Below are 18,990 nucleotides of genomic sequence, written 5' to 3' on the forward strand. Positions count from 1 at the left end.
TTTGGTTTGAGTTAATAATATTAAGAGTTACTTCTCTTGTTTCCATTGTTTGGTATTCCTTGTTTGTGAATCAACAAACCTTGAAGCCATTAATCCCTGGTATTTCACAAGAAATCAACAGGCTTTAGTGTTCATACCTTGAAGCTATTGGACTATGAACAATGAATGTTCATACTCCTGTTGGACTATGAATAATGAATGTTCATACTCTTGTTGGACAGCTTATACATTGTTGTATATAAACTTTATTTGTTATATAGTGTCAAGGCACAAACAAAGTGAACCTTTCAAGGAACCACACGTTCAGGGAAATGCAATTTAAAAATGAACTATCATTTATTTTTCAATGATACAATCAGCATCAGACCCTATGTCCCTATCTTTAGGAAGCTTAGGAGCTCAATCAGATTCATCAAGCATTGGGTCAAGGCTAATCGCGGAAGTTAAAACTGCAAAAATGTATATACCAACCACGGAAGTTAATATTGTGAACAACAGATTAATAGGCTAATAATATATGAAAACAAAAAGACCATATTTGCTCCCCCAAATCATCTCCTGACACAAATTCTATGAACTCTGAGAAGTTAGTGGATGTGCAGATGAAATAGAGATCCAGAAAAACTAAAACATCATTAATCTGAGAGAAGTTAAATGCATTTGTTTACACAAACAACTAGAATACAACTTAAGAAGCTTCAATGTTCATTAACTGCAATGTAAATAGACAACAATTTCTTAATCTTACATCAATCTTTGGACCCAATATTGAAACCTTGAGTACACATCTTTTGTTGGTATGCCTTCAACAGTTCAGGAATCTCATGATGATGATATTTTTTATTACATACTCCTAATCTTACCGCATTACCTACAACATTCTTCGTCATCAAACCCTCAGATACTACATTTTGAAGAACCTCTTCTTGGGAATATTCTCTTTTCTAAGCTATGTCCTAGAACGGTTGTATTGTTAGAATACACAATTTGATGAAACTGTCAGGTTTACAGAGTAGAGTTCCAGGGCTCGAAAATGTAAACTTTCAGATATACCATTCAAGCACACCATGATCATCAGTCTTCGTCCATACCTTCCTCTTCATTGTCTTCTCATCTTCGTATTTGTTACCATCTTCATCCTCCTCCTCCATAATGTCTCCTTTAGTGTCCACAAATAAAAAATGGGTTCTTCAAATTTGGGTGCTGAAAATCGAAAATAGGGGGTTTTGGGATCTTTTGATTTCAAATTTGGGTACGTGAAATAGAATAGTTTGTTGAAGGAGAGGTGTTTGTTTTGGGTTTGGTTTGATTTTGATTTTTGATAGTTAAAATGGAAATTTTCGGTTTTTGGAGAGAGAGAAAGCGAGAAGGTAAGGGGTTTAATCGCAAAATAGAAATGAAAATTGGGAGAGAAAGAAAGTAATTTACCAAAATACCCCTGTTCTATTTAGTTAAGGCAATATTTGGGCCTTTGATTTCTAATTTAGATTGGGTGATCCAACGGTGAGTTTCGACTGTAAGGTTGTTGTTAGATTTTTTTTGTCAACCTATCCGCAAATATTATATATATATATCTATATAATAAAGCGACTTGGTTTTTATCTTTGTATAATAAGCCGGTCAAAGAGAAAACAGTTTTGGGATGATCCTATAGTGATAAATCAGTTTATTTTAAGAGTCCTAAAACTTGCCAACACAGTTTCTTTTAAGAGTCCTACTTACTCTAAACTAAATGGTCCTAAAATAGTCAATTCTTCTTCAGTAACCCTCTTCAAACAGTGGAGATAATAGGTACCCCTTTTGTTCTTTTTCATATATACTCCATTGTTAATGCTTAAGTACTGAAGGAAATAGGCTCCTGAAAGGTTCGACTAATCTGAGTTACACTGTAAGATAAATAGATAATTGCTTTGAGTGTACTGTTAACCTTCTTCAAACAGTGGAGATAATAGGTACCCTTTTTGTTCTTTTTCATATATACTCCATTGTTAATGCTTAAGTACTGAAGGAAATAGGTTCCTGAAAGGTTCGACTAATCTGAGTTACACTATAAGATAAATAGATAGAGGAAATAGGCTCCTGAAAGGTTCGACTAATCTGAGTTACACTGTATGATAAATAGATAATTGCTTTGAGTGTATTGTTAACATTCTTCAAACAGTGGAGATAATAGGTATCGCTTTTGTTCTTTTTCATATATACTCCATTGTTAATGCTTAAGTACTGAAGGAAATAGACTCCTGAAAGGTTAGACTAATATGAATTACACTGTAAGATAAATAGATAATTGCTTTGAGTGTACTGTTTTCCACACAAATAATATTAGCATACAGGTGCGGTGTACTGTTTTCCACACAAATAATATTAGCATACCAGTACGGTGACTAATAACTACTTTGAAAGACATACACCTGCTCGAGTGCTAAAGTGTTCACTATGTTTAACTTTCTATAGATTTGAATTAAAGAAAACTTTATTTATTACAAATATTGGAAACCAATAGTTCTGTTTGTTCAAAAATAAAGAGTTGTGTACTCTTCATTGAAAACCAAAATTGTTCATCGAATTTTTTTCCCATAGGTTTGGTTCCTTAGATTAAGTTTACTTCATTCCAACTTAGTGTACATGACAATGACTTCTAACTCTTGAGCTTTTGGTTCTCATTGATAGCAATATATATATATACTTTGGATTATAGGAGTATGCTATTTGGAGAAGGATCGGAAAATTAGTATGCATAAACCCTTCAATTCCCTTTCAATTCCTAAGGTGCGCACATACTAATATATGGAGGTTACTGTAAGTAAACAAAAGAAGAAAAAGGTTAAAAACATGGCTAATAGGTCACCTAGCTTAGTGGTAATTCTAAGAGTCTTGAGAAAACATATCTACGCAGGATAGTATAATATGGTTAAAGCAAAACTTCATATAATAGCAAAACTACGGAATGGTAAGAATGAAATCTTAATTGTTCTTTTTATAATTATGTTGTGGTTTCAATATTGGTTTAGGATTGGTTGGTTTCTTTTTTTGTGCTCCCACCACCAAACTCAAGTTGCTAAAGGAAGACCCATCAGTTCTTTAAGTTTTGCAATCCTTACATGGCAACTAAAAAACAGGATGGCCTTCTTATTCTTATTGCTCAATCGGAGCAGGCTAAAGCCAATTGCAGGTGCAATTTTTCTTTCCATGGGTTGTCCAAACATCCCCAACACACACACACACACAGACACTCAACAACCACCTACAACAACAAGTTTTAATTTGCCAGTTCCGACGTGCTTGCCAAGTTCTTTGTAAATTAGATATAGCCCCAGAAAACCAAGACCCAACTGCTATGAGAACTTCATATAAGGTGTGGAAACAAGGGAAACAGAAAAAGATCATTTAGAAGGGCTGCACCAGATGGATTAAAAAGTATTAGTTTATTATTGGATTTGAATTCTTAGACAACTTTAACTCATCTATAACTCATCTTCGGTACAAACTTAATGCACATAAGTTTTTTACTAAAAGGCCAGTTTTGTACTAAATGTAAACTCATCTGTTTTTCCCCTCTTTTGATGGATCTGTAAATTTATATATTGGTGTGCCTCACTATACATTTGGTGTTATGCCAGATCAAGTCCGAAAGGACCTTAGTTAGTGATTTGTTGTATTGCTACAAGCTTAGTCACTAAGGTGCAGTAATTTGTTGTATTGCCATAAGGAGCAGTGGGCAACATTTTAGGATATAATACTATTGTTTGAGCTTAAGGTACATTATGATTATATTAGGTTTGAAGCACAATATTTTTTGCATATAATATTGCTGCTAACTTTTATATCTATTTTCATCGTGAATGCTACACAAGTTGCACTTGAATTCTAAGGTTGTTGTAGTTTGTTATACAATAATGGTGATCGTTGAAAGGCAATGGGTACCTTAAGCCACATTCACATAAAGAATTCAATATTGTAACATTTCTAGTTTTTAATTTCTGATTGTAAATGCAATGGGATTGCTCGCCTTAAAAAATCTCATTTTTGCATAAGGAAATGCTGAGGATTATATATGCTTAAAATAGTTGTTTAACATGAAATTGAATAGTGTAAAAATAATGTTTAATGCACTTTTATAAAAGCAAAGTGGCGTAGCCACGGGTTAAATTCTAGTCTTTATAACAAAGCAGTTTGGTTTTTTATGCTGTTATATCAAGCGGTTTGGGAGAAAGTAGTTTTGGGATAATCCTACGGTGATAAATCAATTTCTTTTAAGAGTCCTACTTACTCTAAACTAAAGAGTCATACTTTCTTTTAAGAGCCCTACTTACTCGAAACTAAATAGTCTACTTACTCTTAAAAAACAAATCACCACCTGAAATAAAAACCCCTACTCTAAACTAAAGAGTCCAACTTTCTTTTAAGAGTCCTACTTACTCTAAACTAAAGAGTCGTACTTACTCTAAAAAAACAAATCACCACCCATAGTTCGGGATTTCGGAATTCCGACAAATCCAAAAACCGAAATTCATCAAATTTCGACCCCTATCATATTCGGAATTTCGATTGATTTCGGAATAATCAATATTTCGACTCTATATTTGGAATTCCGATTTTTTGAAAAAACAAAATATTGGACGGAATTCCGAGGTTTCGTTCGGAATCACGAACAATGTCACCACCCGAAATAAAAACCCCTGCCTTTTCCCATCTTCACGCCAAGAAAACCCCTTCCTCTTCACACCCAAAAAAAAAAGCGCTCTCTAGCAAGCTCCAGTCAATTCTTCTTCGGTAACCTTCTTCAAACAGTGAAGCTAATAGGTAGGGAGAAAACAGTTTTGGGATGATCTTATGGTGATAAATCAATTTCTTTTAAGAATCCTACTTATTCTAAAAAAACTCACCAAAATCACCACCAAAATAAAACCCCTGTTTTTCCCCTCTTCATGACAAGAAAAAACCCCACCTTCCTCTTCTCGCCCAAAAAAAAAATGCGCTCTCTAGCAAGCTCCAGGTTCAATTCTTTTTCATTAACCATCTTCAAACAGTGGAGATAATAGGTACCATCTTTGTTCTTTTTTAATTATAATGGTCTTGAATCATAGATATTTTTTAATGCTTAAGTACTGTTGACATGATTTGTTAAGTGCTGAATTGGTTGGATTAGTTTTCTAGAAGTCCCATATATAAATACTACATTGGAAAATCATCTTGGTGAATATGGCATATTCGGGATGTCTAAGAGTATTAATGAATCTGTTATTAAATATTTGGATTGGAGAGGGAAAATTAGCATGCATAGACACTTCGATTGTGTGCATACTAATCGGTTAATTGTTTTGATAGCAGTAGATATTCATGGGAATTAATTGATAACATGCTTCCACTTCAATTGCCTCTTTGTTTAATCCCATGGAATTGAAGTAATTGGAGTTTAGAGTTTGGTTAGTTGTTATTTCAATATTTTTTACTTAATAAAGTGGACGCGAGAATTAGATTATGGTGTTTACTCAACATGTAGCATGTTTATAATACGTATTATAATAGAGGTGTTTCAGTGTCTTTGCTTTAGGAACTTTAAAAACAGTGTTAGACATGTTAGTACTTCAAGCCAGCACATGTATATGACTATGTACATTGATATGCCATAGTGCTTAATCATTTCATATTTACTCTCCCATTAGTCTTTACTCAATGAAGTGCATGTTGATAATACGTACTATAATAGAAGTGTTGATAATAAAGCATTACTTAAAAACATCAGATGGTTCGTGTAATAGCATTTTAGTAAGTTGGGAAAGAACCATTTGAATAATTCTTTCTCATTCTTTAGGCTATAGTTTACATTATGCTTAGTCTCAAAAATTTCTTAGTCCCATACTATATTACTTCAATTTACGAAGGCTTTTTTATGAACTGCCTCATAGCCCATATTTGCCCAAGCATGACACGACTTGTAGAATTGTATTTGTGACATTTAATTCTTTGTTAGTGTGAGTCCTCTGCGTACACATTGTTGTCCCAGTAGTCAAGCTTTTGTTTTCATTCATGGACATTGACACGTAAAGTTTTTTCCAAGTAATTTGTTGTTGATGTTACTACTTTTGGATGGAAGATCATGATTATCAATGTAGTTGTTTTTCGGCCTAATGATATACTACTTTTAAATTCATGTATAGGTTAGGAACATTTTAATTTAGGAATATAAGCATTTAACGCTTTGCATGATGTTGATTACAAGATTTATGAGTGGCTAATAGCTAGGGCGAAGGCAAGTGCAAGTATTGGGTGCTTCATAAAAGTTGATGAGATTTCCAAATATTTTGTTGCCACAAGTTAAATCTATACTACTACTGAACTTTCTCGACATGCTATGTTGAATAAATTATGTAGTAAGACTTAAGAGACTTGAGATGCGGCGCTTTAGAGGGAAACCTGAAAGTTATGGTAGGTTTATATTATAATATTAGCTTTGGTTGTTTAGCGTTGAGCGTAGGCTTTCCTATGTATTATTATAACTCTCTGCTTCAATGATCTAACTCAAGAAAAAGATCTCTACAATATCATTATCAAAATAACTAAGGGAAAAATAAAAAGTGTGATACTTGCATAGTCAATGATTTTGTTGTTTTTAGTGAAGAAATGACACTCCGTGTGTAGTCAAAGAAATTTGGGTTTAGAAAGTTAATAATTTGTAGTTGTTCTCATACGTATATATGCTAAACCAAGATGATTTTTTATGGGATATTTAGTTAAGGCCTTCAAGGTATCATAAAGACAAATAGGTTAAATTTAAATGTAAAAAAATAGTTGGAAAAGTTAGTACAAAATACTAAATTTACAACAAAAAAAAAAAAAAAAAAAAAAAAAAAAAAAAAAAAAAAAAAAAAAAAAAACTAGGTGGGCATTGAAAGATGATTGTGATCATGTGATGGGTTATTATATATATAAAATAATAATAATAAAAAAAACTAAAAAAAAAAACTAAAAAAAAACTAAAACTGAAACGCTCTAATTCTCACTTCTCCATATCTTTATCACGAAAACTTGTCGTCTTAATTGTAAAAAAAGGTCAACACTCAATACTTGGGCCTAGACTCCCTTGAGGGCCCAATTGACTCTGTCTTTGCCTGTCCGAATTATTTTTTAATTTGATAAAAAAAAACAAACAAACAAACTAACCCGGAAGAAGAGTTATGGAGCAATCAAGTTCCCGCTGTTTCCCAGTTTCCCACAAGAAGTTATCCTTAGATATCAAGGTATCGACTCCCTCTTCTCTCTATTTAAAGTTACTAAGGTCCTATTTATTGATTCACATTTCATTTTCTGAAATGTAGGGAAATAAAACGGACATTGTTTTATGCAGCTACGATGACCATATTCTTGTGAGTAATCCTATTGGTTTTTTTTCCCCCTTAGTTTCTTATTTTCTACCTTCCTTTGCTAGGTTATGGCATCTCAGATTGGAAGTATGGGTACAATACTACATGCCAGGTTTGCCTCCCGTCTTCTCTTAGAATAGCATCGTTACATCTCTTGTTTGATGTAGTAGGTTAACTATAAACTTTGGCTTTTATCTCCCAATTAACAATAAGGGTCCCAATTATTTTTGCACAGTTTTACTGAATGCCCACTGTGTGAACTTTTCGATCTGCTTGGTAAAAAACCAAACATCTGCTCTGCATGTATTGACTCGTTTGTTTATAAGACTGGTCTTTGAGGACTTAGAATTAACATATCACATTCCAGAATTGTATCAGCCTAATTTATGACTACTAAGGCGGCAGGTGTTATGGACCGAGGCAACATAATAGAAGAAGGAGAACAAGCACAGGAAATAATCCGCGAAACATATAACGACCGCGGAATCCTAAAAGGCATGAGGGTCAGCAGAAGGTCTAAGCACTAAGAGAGCTGCTGGATAGGGAAAGAAAGAGTTGGAGCACAATAGTCAAGACATGATGACTTGGGAGACAGGTGGATGATTTGTGAACGTGGGACACGAAAGGAGATCATGGTGATAGGAGAGCGGTTAGAAGAGATGGGAGCGGTTAGAGAAGTAGAGGTAGTTATGAGGTATATAAGGAAGAGGAAAGAGAGAGAAGAAAGGAAAAAGAAATAAAAGAGAAGAGATATACGAGTTTAGAGGTTGTAATTCTAGACAACACATTTGGTGCCGTCTGTGGGGACAACGAACGAGGAAGGTTTATGTTCAAGCGATTGTTAAGAAAAGGGAATAGGATGGCAACTGTAGCGAAGAAAACAAGAGGGAGACCCAAAAAAGTGAGGATTGAGGGAGTGGGAGACGAGACTATGAGTGTGGAGATGGAAGAAACGGAAGAGGTGGAAGAGGAAGTTCAAGAGGTAGCGGGGGAAGCCACCAGGCTGTTGCAAGAGGAGATAGGGAGGTTGAGAAATGAGAATGACTGTCTGAGAAAAGAAAGAGGATCCACACAGGAAGAGGAAGATATAAGAGAGCCAGAGAATAGTGAAGTGGAAGGCAGGCATGAGGAAGTGCGTCATCGGCTAAGAGGTGATCCGGGGGAAGGCATTACACTGGAGATGGTCCAAACGATGATTGAAAAGGACTGAGAAAGGAATCGAGTGGCAGAAAGGGAGAGTCAAGGGGTGGTGAAGAAGGTGGTGGCTGGGCTCAATCAGAATACATTGGCCGATGCAGTCTGGAACGCCGAGGTGCCCAAGAGGTTCACGCAACCAAGATTCGAGAGGTACGACGGGAAGGGCGATCCGGCGGACCACCTGCACCATTTCAGGCAGTAGATGCCGCTGTGGCAAGAGAGCAGATATGATGGACTCCGATGCATGATGTTTCCCGCCGGCTTGAAGGGTGGAGCGTCGGACTGGTACTATCGGTTGGCATCGCGGAGTGTAACGAAGTTCGAGGAATTAGAGCAGGCATTCGTAGACCACTTCATTCACCATAAAAGGAGGGTAGTGGATATTGCGGATCTATTTAATGTTAAATAGAAGTCCAGTGAGACGCTCAGGGAATTCCTGTGTAGATTCAAGGAGGAGACTCTGAGAGTGGAAAGTCTGAACGAGCACACTGCAGTCATTGTTTTCCAACATGGATTGAAGCCGGGAACCAGAGTCAACGAATCTGTATCCAAAATCGAGGTCGCCACTCTGCATGCGTTGTATCCGAAGGTTAAGAAGTACATCCGTTATGAGGATATGTTACAGAGGAATGCCAAGGAGCCGAGGAAGGCAGATAAGTCAATACAGAATGTAGAACAGGAGGACCGGAAAGACAAAGGTAAAGCTGCGACAAGAGAGGGGGGATCTTATTGGGAGGAGTCACGCAAATCAGAGAGAGGCAGAGACCAAGTTAGGAGGGAGGTCTGCGAACGAAAACCATAACGCGACATAGAATCCACACCGCTGAATAAACCATTGGATGAAATCCTGCCACTGATTAAAGGGATGCAGTATTACGAAGGTCTGCGAAACATACCTAAGGAATTAGAAGATAAGCCGTTCTGCGCTTATCACTAGATCAGAAATCACACTACCAATGAGTGTTTCGCATTGCGATGGTTGATCGAGAGAATGATAGAGAAAGGGTTGTTAAGGGAGTTTATTAAGGAGATGCATCCAGTTGAAAGAGCACCGGCCGTGGCCAGGACATTAGGTACAATCAATGTCATATTCAATAGGGAGACGATGAGAAGGAATGCTCACCGGGATAAAGTAAGAATGACTGCCAATTTACAGCAGATAAATGAGGTTTCATGCATTTCGCGACCAGTAGCCGGGTCTGCCATGGGGGACGGAAGGATAGAGTTCACCCCGAAGCGATCTCGAAGCGAGAACGGCGCCTCGTGAAGATGCTTTGGTAATTCGGTAGCGGTGGATAATTATATGGTGAAGAGGGTTTTGATAGGCTGCGGGAGTTCGGTGGACTTGTTGTTTTAGGCGATGGAGAAATGTGCATTGAGCGCAGGTAGATGAGCCCCCAAAACTAATCTGTTTGGGGTTCAATCGCGCATGACGAACCCATTGGAGAGTCTACGGTTACCGTAAGAATGGGACCCGATGGACGGTGTTCACTCGTTTTATGATAGTAGATAATCCTCACGCGGATAACGCGATCTTGGGAAGAAGATGGATCCACGAAATGAAAGCAGTTCCATCCACATACTATCGTGGTCCGCTTTCCGACCCGGCGGAACATGAGATAAGAGGGACCAAGTCGCGATCAAAACATTCACCGGTGGTGGTTAGAGATTTGATCCCTAAGCGCGGGAGGAGGAGGGAGGAGAGGGGAGGGCGTATACAACTTCAAACATCAAAGTTAAGACGGGTTGGAGGGGAAAGACGCTAGATGAGGCCCGAGACTATGAATCACGGGGGGGGGAAGAAAAGAAACTGGTGTCTGTTGGGACTGAATTGCCAGAGGGTTGGAAGGCGGAGTTAGTTGCTTTGTTAACAAAGAACAGCGAAGTTTTTGCATGGACCGCAATATGCAAAAGGGATAAGAGAGGAGGTGCAGAGGTTGAAAGCCGCAAGAATAATCCGCGAGTGTCAGTTTACCATCGTCGCCGTACCCAAAAAAAAGGGGAAGGTGAGGATGTGCGTCAATTTCACCGATGTCAACCGGCAGTGCCCGAAGGATTGTTATTCTATGCCGCGGATAGATGAACTGGTAGATCGAACGGCCGAGTTTAAGTTGTTTTTTCCTTTATGGACGCCTCGATGGGGTATAATCAGGTGGTAATGTACGGACCGGATCACGAAAAGACCGCGTTCATAGTAGAGGGAGGAGTTTACTGTTATACCCGAATGCCTTTCGGACTGAAAAACGCAGGGGCAATTTTTCAAAGGACAGGGGAGAAGATGTTTGAAAGCAAAATCAAGAGGAGTATGGAAATATACATAGATGATATGGTAGAGAAGAGCATATGACTCAAGAGGAACATCTGGAGGGATTGAGGGAGACCTTCGCGATTCTGCGGAAATACAAGCTGAGATTGAATCCTGAGAAGTGCACATTTGAGGTGACATCTGGAAATTTTTTGGGATATATCGTCACGTACCGCGGCATCGAAGCTAACCTGGACCAGATTAGGGCGTTGGTAGAAATGCAGTCACCACAAAACGTGAAGGAGGTTCAGCGGTTAGCGGGAAGAATCGCGGCACTCCACCGGTTTATTTCCAAGTCATCGGACAAGTGTGGATTGTTGTACCTACTTTTGAGGAAAACAACGGACTTTCAGTGGACCGATACGTGCGAACTAGCTTTCTAAGAGTTGAAGGTGTATTTAGGAAAGGCTTCGATTCTGTCGCGACCAGGGCAAAGAGAAAAGTTGTATTTATATTTGGGGGTGTCTGAATATGCAATTAGTTCTGTGTTGATAAGGGTGGTGGACAAGGTAGAGAGGCCAGTGTACTTCCAGAGTAAAACAATGTTAGATCACGAGAAACCGGATCTGACAAGATCGAGAAGTTTCTTACTGGCATTGGTGTTTTCGGCATTGAAAGTGAAGCCGCTCGAGGCTCACTCTGTGGTCGTGGTCACCAACTTGCCTCTCAAACAAGCGTTGAAGGCGGACAAATAAGGAAGAATGCTGAAATGGGCCGTGGTGTTGAGTGCATATAACATTGAGTATCAAATCCGGACAGCGGAAAAAGCACAAGCTATGGCAGAGTTTTTGGCTGAGTTCCCCGCCGAATACCCAACTTGGGGGTAAGAGATGATCATGGAACGGGAGGGGGAGGTCAGCCGGGATTTGTTAGACTCTTGGGACATGAGAAAGGGATGGAGGGTATTCGCAGATGGGTCCGCGACTGACACGGGGAATAGAATTGGAGTGATATTAGTTACCCTAGAGAATAATCGCCTTGAATTGTCGATGAAGTTGGGTTTTGCGGCTTCTAACAATGAGTCAGAGTATGAAGTGGTGATAGTGGGGCTAGAATTAGCTGCGGACCTTGGAGTGAGAGAGCTGACAGTGTATTCCGATTCCAACTTGGTGATTTGTCAGGTGAATGGAGAATTCGCTGCTCGATGCCCCAGGATGGCGAAGTACCTGGAGGTATTGGTATTACAGAGAAAAGCCAGTAAGTTTGGTAACATCCGATTCATTTCGCGGCGAAAAACGGACATCGCGGATGCATTGGCGTATGTATGGCCTTGTAACTTCCGGGTCCAGAGGGGCGATCAATCGAGGTCAAGGTGTTGAACAAACCAAGTACTTCAGAGAATGCAGAGGTGAGGGTGACCGCGGAGGAAGAGCCAGAATGGATAGAGCCCATAAGAATTTTTTGTTAGGGATAGAGATTGATGATAAACAAGAAAGAAGGAAAATGGAACAGGTATCCCAAAGATATATTTTAATGGATGAAGACTTGTACAGACGGAACGTCAGCGGACCTCTGTTGAGATGTTTAGGGTCACGGCAGGCGCAAAGAGATCTTAGGAGAGGTTCATGAGGGGACTATGGAGCCATTCAAGGAGAAGAGAACGAACGATCGCCAGTGTTGGACGACGCAGAGGTATTTCGGCCACACATGATGAAGAGAGGCAGTAAGAAATGCCAAAAGAGGTGTGAGAAATGCCAAAGATTTGGGGGAGCCATTCGATACATGCCCCACCGAGCCACATGAAAGAGAGGCAACCGAAGTATGCCAAGATATCGCGAGAATGCCAACCGATACCAACCGGCCGCGTGCAAAGGCGGATATAATGATGGCGATGGCAAGCGTATATGCTATGCTGGCGGCCCGATTATTTTACCAAGTGGGTAGAAGGCATGACGCTCCAACAGATCAAGGAGGAACAAGTGAAGAAGTTCCTGTGGGAAAATATCATATGTCGGTTCGGGTTGCTACACACCATAATTGCCGATAATGGGACTCAGTTTACAGGTGGGAAGGTGCGAGATTTCCTCCAGGCTTTCAAAGTAAAATTGGGATTTGCGGCTCTTTATAACCCAGAAGGGAATGGGCAGGCAGAATCTTCCAACAAGACAATTATGGATAATCTGAAGAAGAAACTGGAGGATAAAAAAGGGGCGTGGGCAGACGAGTTAAATCATGTGCTATGGGTATATCGAACCACGCCGCGAACCTCCACTCATGAGTCACCGTTTTCCATGGCATATGGGGTAGAGGTGGTGATTCCTTAGAGATGGTGGCGGCGACAACCCGAATCAGAGCGGTGGAAGAAGGGGTTAATGAGATCCGCGGATTTGAATCTCATGGAGGAGAGGAGAGACACAGTCCGCATACGACTAGAGGAATATCATAGGAGATTACAAAGGCAGTACGACAGGAGGGTGAAGCCGAGACAGTTTCAGGTGGGGTATCGCGTTCTGAGGCGAGTGACACCGACAACTAAAAAGGAGGTAGATGGAAAGTTAGGGCCTAACTGGGAGGGGCCCTATACCGTGGTAGAAAAGGGGAGTACAGGAACCTATCGGCTGCAGACACCACTGGGAGAAAACATCGCGAGGCCTTGGAACGTCAGAATGTTGAAAAGCTTCTATGAGTGATAATATATACAATGTTGGAATCAATAATAGAAGCTGCGGCTTCTTGTGATGTAGTGACAGTTTATAATGACGTTTGTGTTACGTAATTTATCAATGAATAGAGTACCACTTTATCCACCAGGAATTGCTTTGTTAATTGCAAGTGTGCAGGGAAATTGACCAAGGCACAGGAAATTCAAATCAAACTTGGGGGCAAAATGAGATGCCCCCAGATAGCTCCAAGGATGGACAGCCTAGCGGCGGGGGGGTGGGGTGGGGTGGGGTGGGGGGTGAGCCCTTCGCGGACAATGAGGTCCAAAGCTAACTTGGGGGCAAACTGAGCTGCCTCAATCGAGAGCACATCAGAAATAGCGGGGGGTTGAGCTTTTCGCGGACAATGAGGTCCAAAACTAACTTGGGGGCAAACTGAGTTGCCCTCAATCGAGAGCACATCAGAGATAGCGAAGGGGGTGAGTTCTTCGTGGACAACGAGGTCCGAATCCAACTTGGGGACAAACTGAGCGGCCCCAAGTAGAAACCAAAGAGGGGCGAAACCGAGTGACCCACAAGCATCCTCTTGATCAAGAGGTTAAGATGGGGCAATTGCAGTGGAAGGGTGAAAATGGTTATGCAATATAATAAAACCCCTGGCTAGGGAGATAATAAACTACCGCGAACCGGTGAATTAAAATTCAAAAGCACAAGCGATAGCCCGCTGGGAACACCCAGAAATACGGGACATATAGTATACAAACAAGGTATTTAAGAGCAACCTATGGCCAAACAAAATACACAGAAAGCATTCTGCAATTTACTGCTCATCAGCCGCGTCCTGTGAGCTAGGATCTTCAGCTACTTCCTTTTGAGACGGCATGGGGATCATCTTGGTGTGGCGAGGGAGAGAAAAGGACCAACAACGGAATAGTGGGGAGGAGGGCAAGGGAAGAAGTCTCTCGCCAGTGGCGAGATCTTTGCCGACTTTGTAATTCTCTGTCTATCTTCTTTTCAGCCAGTACGTGGAAACGGTCATATGCAACCTTCAGCGATTGTTCAAGCTGGGATTGGGCCGCTTCCTCGTGGGCTACTCTCTCGCCCTCCATCTTGGCCCCGTAGCTCAGACATTTGTTGGTGGAAAGTTTCTTCCGCAGCCTGGTGCAGTTTATAGGATTTGAGAGCCGCAAGACGTGCGTCATCGCAGTCTTTCTCGAGACGCGCGTATCGCGCTTTCCAGCCTTCAGGCCCATTAATCTCTTGCTTTACCACTTCTAGGGTGTCCAGAGTGTTGGTCAGACCGCGGATGACGTAGCCTACATCCAAGCTTAGCTTAACACAAATGAGCTGTTTAGTAGGTTATCTACATAAAACACAAAGTGAAAAAGGGATAGAGGCATACCTTCTCCCAGCCGGTGTAGATAGCAGCGCGGTGGGCAGCAAACGTCCCAGATTCACCGTAGGCTTGGTCGCGGGGAAGATGGGGACTGAAGAATAGGGTGGCAGCCACCGTAGCGTTGTTCAGAGCAGAGTCTCGAGTGGTGACCACACGATCCCTAGCCCGAAAGTCAAGACGCCAGACTTCAGGTCCAACGGGGACGGGTTCCTTGCCTGGGCGACATGTAGATGGCACTGGTCGCGGTAATATTGGGGCTGGGGCTAAAGGGGCTGCGGAAGTTTCCATTGTTTTGCACCTCTTAGCGGGAGGGCTCTTTGCCGCAGCATCATTGTTTCCCTCTTCCTCATCGCTGTCCCAAAGTTTCAACTTGGTGGCATCCATATCTGGGGGGTGTGAAGGAGAACCTGTAGCTTCAAAATCGACCTCCTAATCGGCGAGGGAAGAGTAAGGTGCAGGGGCACTAGGGGTGGTGCTTGGAGAAATCTCAGCGGTGGTGGGAGGTGGTTTAGCGGCTGCAGCCCTTTTAGCGGCAGCTTGGGAGTGAGAAATCTTCTTGGTATAACCCCTCCTCTTGGGTTTGGGGGGGGAAGCTTTGGACAACCTTTCCTTGGGAGGAGGCAGACGGTAGAAGGGGCCTTGGTACTTGCCAAAATCCTTGAGAGACGGATCCAGAGGGAGAGGGGTGCCTTTCTCCGGGTCGATGCCTAGAACATCGCACTGATCACTCCCAAGGTCGCGCAGTTGCTGGAAGATGGCAGAGGTGACACCGGAGTATAGCTGAGAGTGCGAGTCTGGTCTCCAACCTGTGCCCAAGAAAGTAACATGGGGTTAGCTATGAGAATGTGTAGAAGAAACATATGCGGTCTGACTACACTTACCGCTCGAGAGAAAATGTAAATGCTTCAGAGAAACTTCAGTAGGTATGTCAGCAGACAGGAAGCTCCCAGACACATACAACAGATAATGGTGCCATACTTTGTCAGAAGAAGTGATGTTGAGAACAAAAGTCTTCTTTCGCGGATAGCTACAGAATGATTGGTAGCCTATACTCCCGAATTTAGTACTGTTTTTTATGTAGTAGTGGGCAATCATGTCGCGGAGTTGGATTTTGGGGGAGTTGGTTTTGTTATAGAAGTTAGCGGCATACATAACACGCCAGAAATTGTCAATACCCTGACATAGCGGAATGTTGAAATGGTTACAAACTTCTACATCTAATAAGGACAAAGGAAAACGCAAACCGGCCACTATCTGGCCTACCATGGCTACAAGAGTTCCCGGTCGGGGTTTGACCAAGTGAGGGAAATGAGTAACCCCGGACACGTGCTCTAAAACCACATCGTCAGGGATATTGTAAGCCGCCTTAACCGCGGCAAGGTTAGGTCAGCGGTAATGAGAAGGGGGCGGAGGGAGTTTGAACGGTCTGCCAGAGGTGGAGGAGACAACAATATGACTATCCGACTCAGTGGCCGCGGACTCAAATCCCTCAGGAAGGGGGCTGCTGGACTTAGAGGAGGGAGACCTAGATCTAGGGGATCTGGCAGCGGACGAACTTGCCGACTCAGAAGCCGACATGGTACAAACAATACTAATCACAGAGGTTAAAAGATGAAAGATCTAAAATGCACAAGTGGGGGAACCCACAAGTCACCAGTGAATAACCAAGCTACAGTGTATAACAAAGACTCGAAAAAGACAAGGAAGAGGAAACAAACCTTATTTACGAGGCAGCAGCAAGCAAATGAAGTAGCAAGAGTCGAATCTGGTGCAAATGCAGTGGAGAATCACCGTGAGGGAGGAGAGAAGTGAAGAAACTTAACGGTTGTACAAAGGAGAACAAGGGAAGAAGGGAGTTGAAAGGAGAAGTGTGAATGAGGAAATAAAATGGAGAGGGAGAGAAAGGGAAGGGTTTGTACGGGTTTCCAAGCGCCAAGGGTAGTAAAGTAATTCTCAGAGTTCGAAAACCAAAGAATATGAAGGAGGGGCCAGCTGATGATTGACACGTGGAGGGGCAGAAAACGAGGCATCAGGTGTGGCAGGCCATCATTGTTGTTGGAAGCGTGCAAGACACGCGAGGAGTGTGGAACATGCAAACTGAGCCAGAAGGACACGTGGCCATAAGTAATGGGCCCAACGCTGACTAACATGGCTTTCAGCTTTTGATGGGTGCCAGGACGTAATACCCAGGCACTGCGGCTTCAGTTGGCAGAGGGTATCTCGGACCCCGGACTAAGGGTCCGCGGACCGAGAGGGGGCATTTGTATCAGCCTAATTTATGACTACTAAGGCGGCAGGTGTTATGGACCGAGGCAACATAATAGAAGAAGGAGAACAAGCACAGGAGATAATCCGCGAAACATATAACGACCGCGGAATCCTAAAAGGCATGAGGGTCAGCGGAAGGTCTAAGCACTAAGAGAGCTGCTGGATAGGGAAAGAAAGAGTTGGAGCACAATAGTCAAAACATGATGACTTGGGAGACAGGTGGATGATTTGTGAACATGGGACACGAAAGGAGATCATGGTGATAGGAGAGCGGTTAGAAGAGATGGGAGCGGTTAGAGAAGTAGAGGCAGTTATGAGGTATATAAGGAAGAGGAAAGAGAGAGAAGAAAGGAAAAAGAAAGAAAAGAGAAGAGATATACAAGTTTAGAGGTTGTAATTCTAGACAACACAAGAATCATCTTGGAGATGCCAAAAACTTTAGCAACAAATATTTGATTGTTTGCGTCATACCTTGGATAGATTTTTCGTAGAGGTAACCAAGGCAAATTGTTGTTTAATTTGCTTACGTACAGAGCACACAGCCTTACTAAAATCAGAGCTTAGGTACTTCCGTTTCTTCTCTGGAAATAAACACGGTACACTCATGGTGGTTGTTGCGTATTTTAAACAAATTTCAAAATCTATTAGCCTGATGCATATTGGTAAGACTAGTTTTTCATATTATGCAGCTATTCATTAGTTGATGAGTCTATTCTTATTTTTCATTCTTTTGGGCGGTGAACTTATGTTTAGCATTGCCTTTGTGAAATGTTTGGCAGGAAGGAAGAGGGAATGTCAATTGATCCAACCTACAGTGTGTCAGTGATATTAGGCAAACGAGATGAGGTAAGCTAACTTCCAGATTCTCATCGTGGTTTATAGTGTGGTAGATCATTATATACTGATATCTTCAAAAACAACAATCTTGCAGCCAATGCTAATGGCATGTGGACGTCAGTTGATTCAGCACATAAGGTACTTGGCTACCAGCTAAAGTGAATTAATATTTGATCTGATATGACTACTGGCATGTAGCTTAATTTGTCTGATACAGTTTATGGCATTGACCTTATATAACCTTTAGAAAAGACGGACAGAAAAAGATGCCCATACCGGTGAATGTTCTTACTTTACACCTTCCGCAATCATATTGAAAAGTTTCTGTTGTAATTTGTACTGCAGTAGTTCTAGATCTCCAAAGCCTTTGGTGCTCTCGCTTGGTCTTAAAGACCACTCTCTGGTACGATCCACTACATACTTCTTTTATTTTGTTCAAAAATTCTGTTAGAAGTGGCTTTTATGGTTATGCTTCCATGCAGGAGACACTTAAAGCTATCGTTTCCACTGTGGTAGAAAACCGGCTTTGGTAATTCAATATGACCAAGCTCTCGAGATAAGCAGCTCGATTTTCTCAAGATCACATCTATTGTCCCAACTGTGGTTTGCATGAACAGAGAGCCATGGCGTTGTTATGTCATCACAAGCTCATCAAATTTCCATGTTGTCTGACCATACTTGTCCTTCTGAACAAGCTTATTCTTTAACTACCTTAACCAGACCAAATACCAAAAACTCACTAGTCACTATACTCTAAAATGTGCTTTTTATTTGATATCTTGATATTATCGTAAACTTAGTCTGACGACTCGCAGTGTCATAAATTATGTTTCTACTTGCTCGTTACCAATTTTTATTTGGATTGTATGTGCGTTTTATGTGATATCTTGATATCATTCTAAATTTTTATTATGTCGATCTTCATTACGAGGACTTTAATGATTGTATAATCTTCCGAAGACTCACTGTCATAAATTATGTGTCTATTTACTGATACCATTTTTTATTTGCCCATCCTAATTG

General features: G+C 41.3%; 1 protein-coding gene across 1 annotated transcript; it reads left to right on the forward strand.

Annotated features, from left to right (window-relative positions):
- Positions 1-7,109: 7,109 nt before the first annotated feature.
- Positions 7,110-18,919, forward strand: LOC147523392 (proteasome assembly chaperone-like protein). Its single transcript, XM_086598430.1, has 7 exons — positions 7,110-7,241; positions 7,320-7,367; positions 7,430-7,476; positions 17,910-17,976; positions 18,062-18,105; positions 18,313-18,370; positions 18,450-18,919. Exons 1-7 carry the CDS (start codon positions 7,179-7,181, stop codon positions 18,498-18,500), a joined length of 378 nt encoding a protein of 125 aa, XP_086454556.1. The 5' UTR covers positions 7,110-7,178; the 3' UTR covers positions 18,501-18,919.
- The last annotated feature ends 71 nt before the right edge of the window (positions 18,920-18,990 follow it).

This window comes from Coptis chinensis, chromosome 1, assembly GCF_015680905.1.
Source record: "Coptis chinensis isolate HL-2020 chromosome 1, ASM1568090v1, whole genome shotgun sequence".
Taxonomy (NCBI): Eukaryota; Viridiplantae; Streptophyta; class Magnoliopsida; order Ranunculales; family Ranunculaceae; genus Coptis; species Coptis chinensis.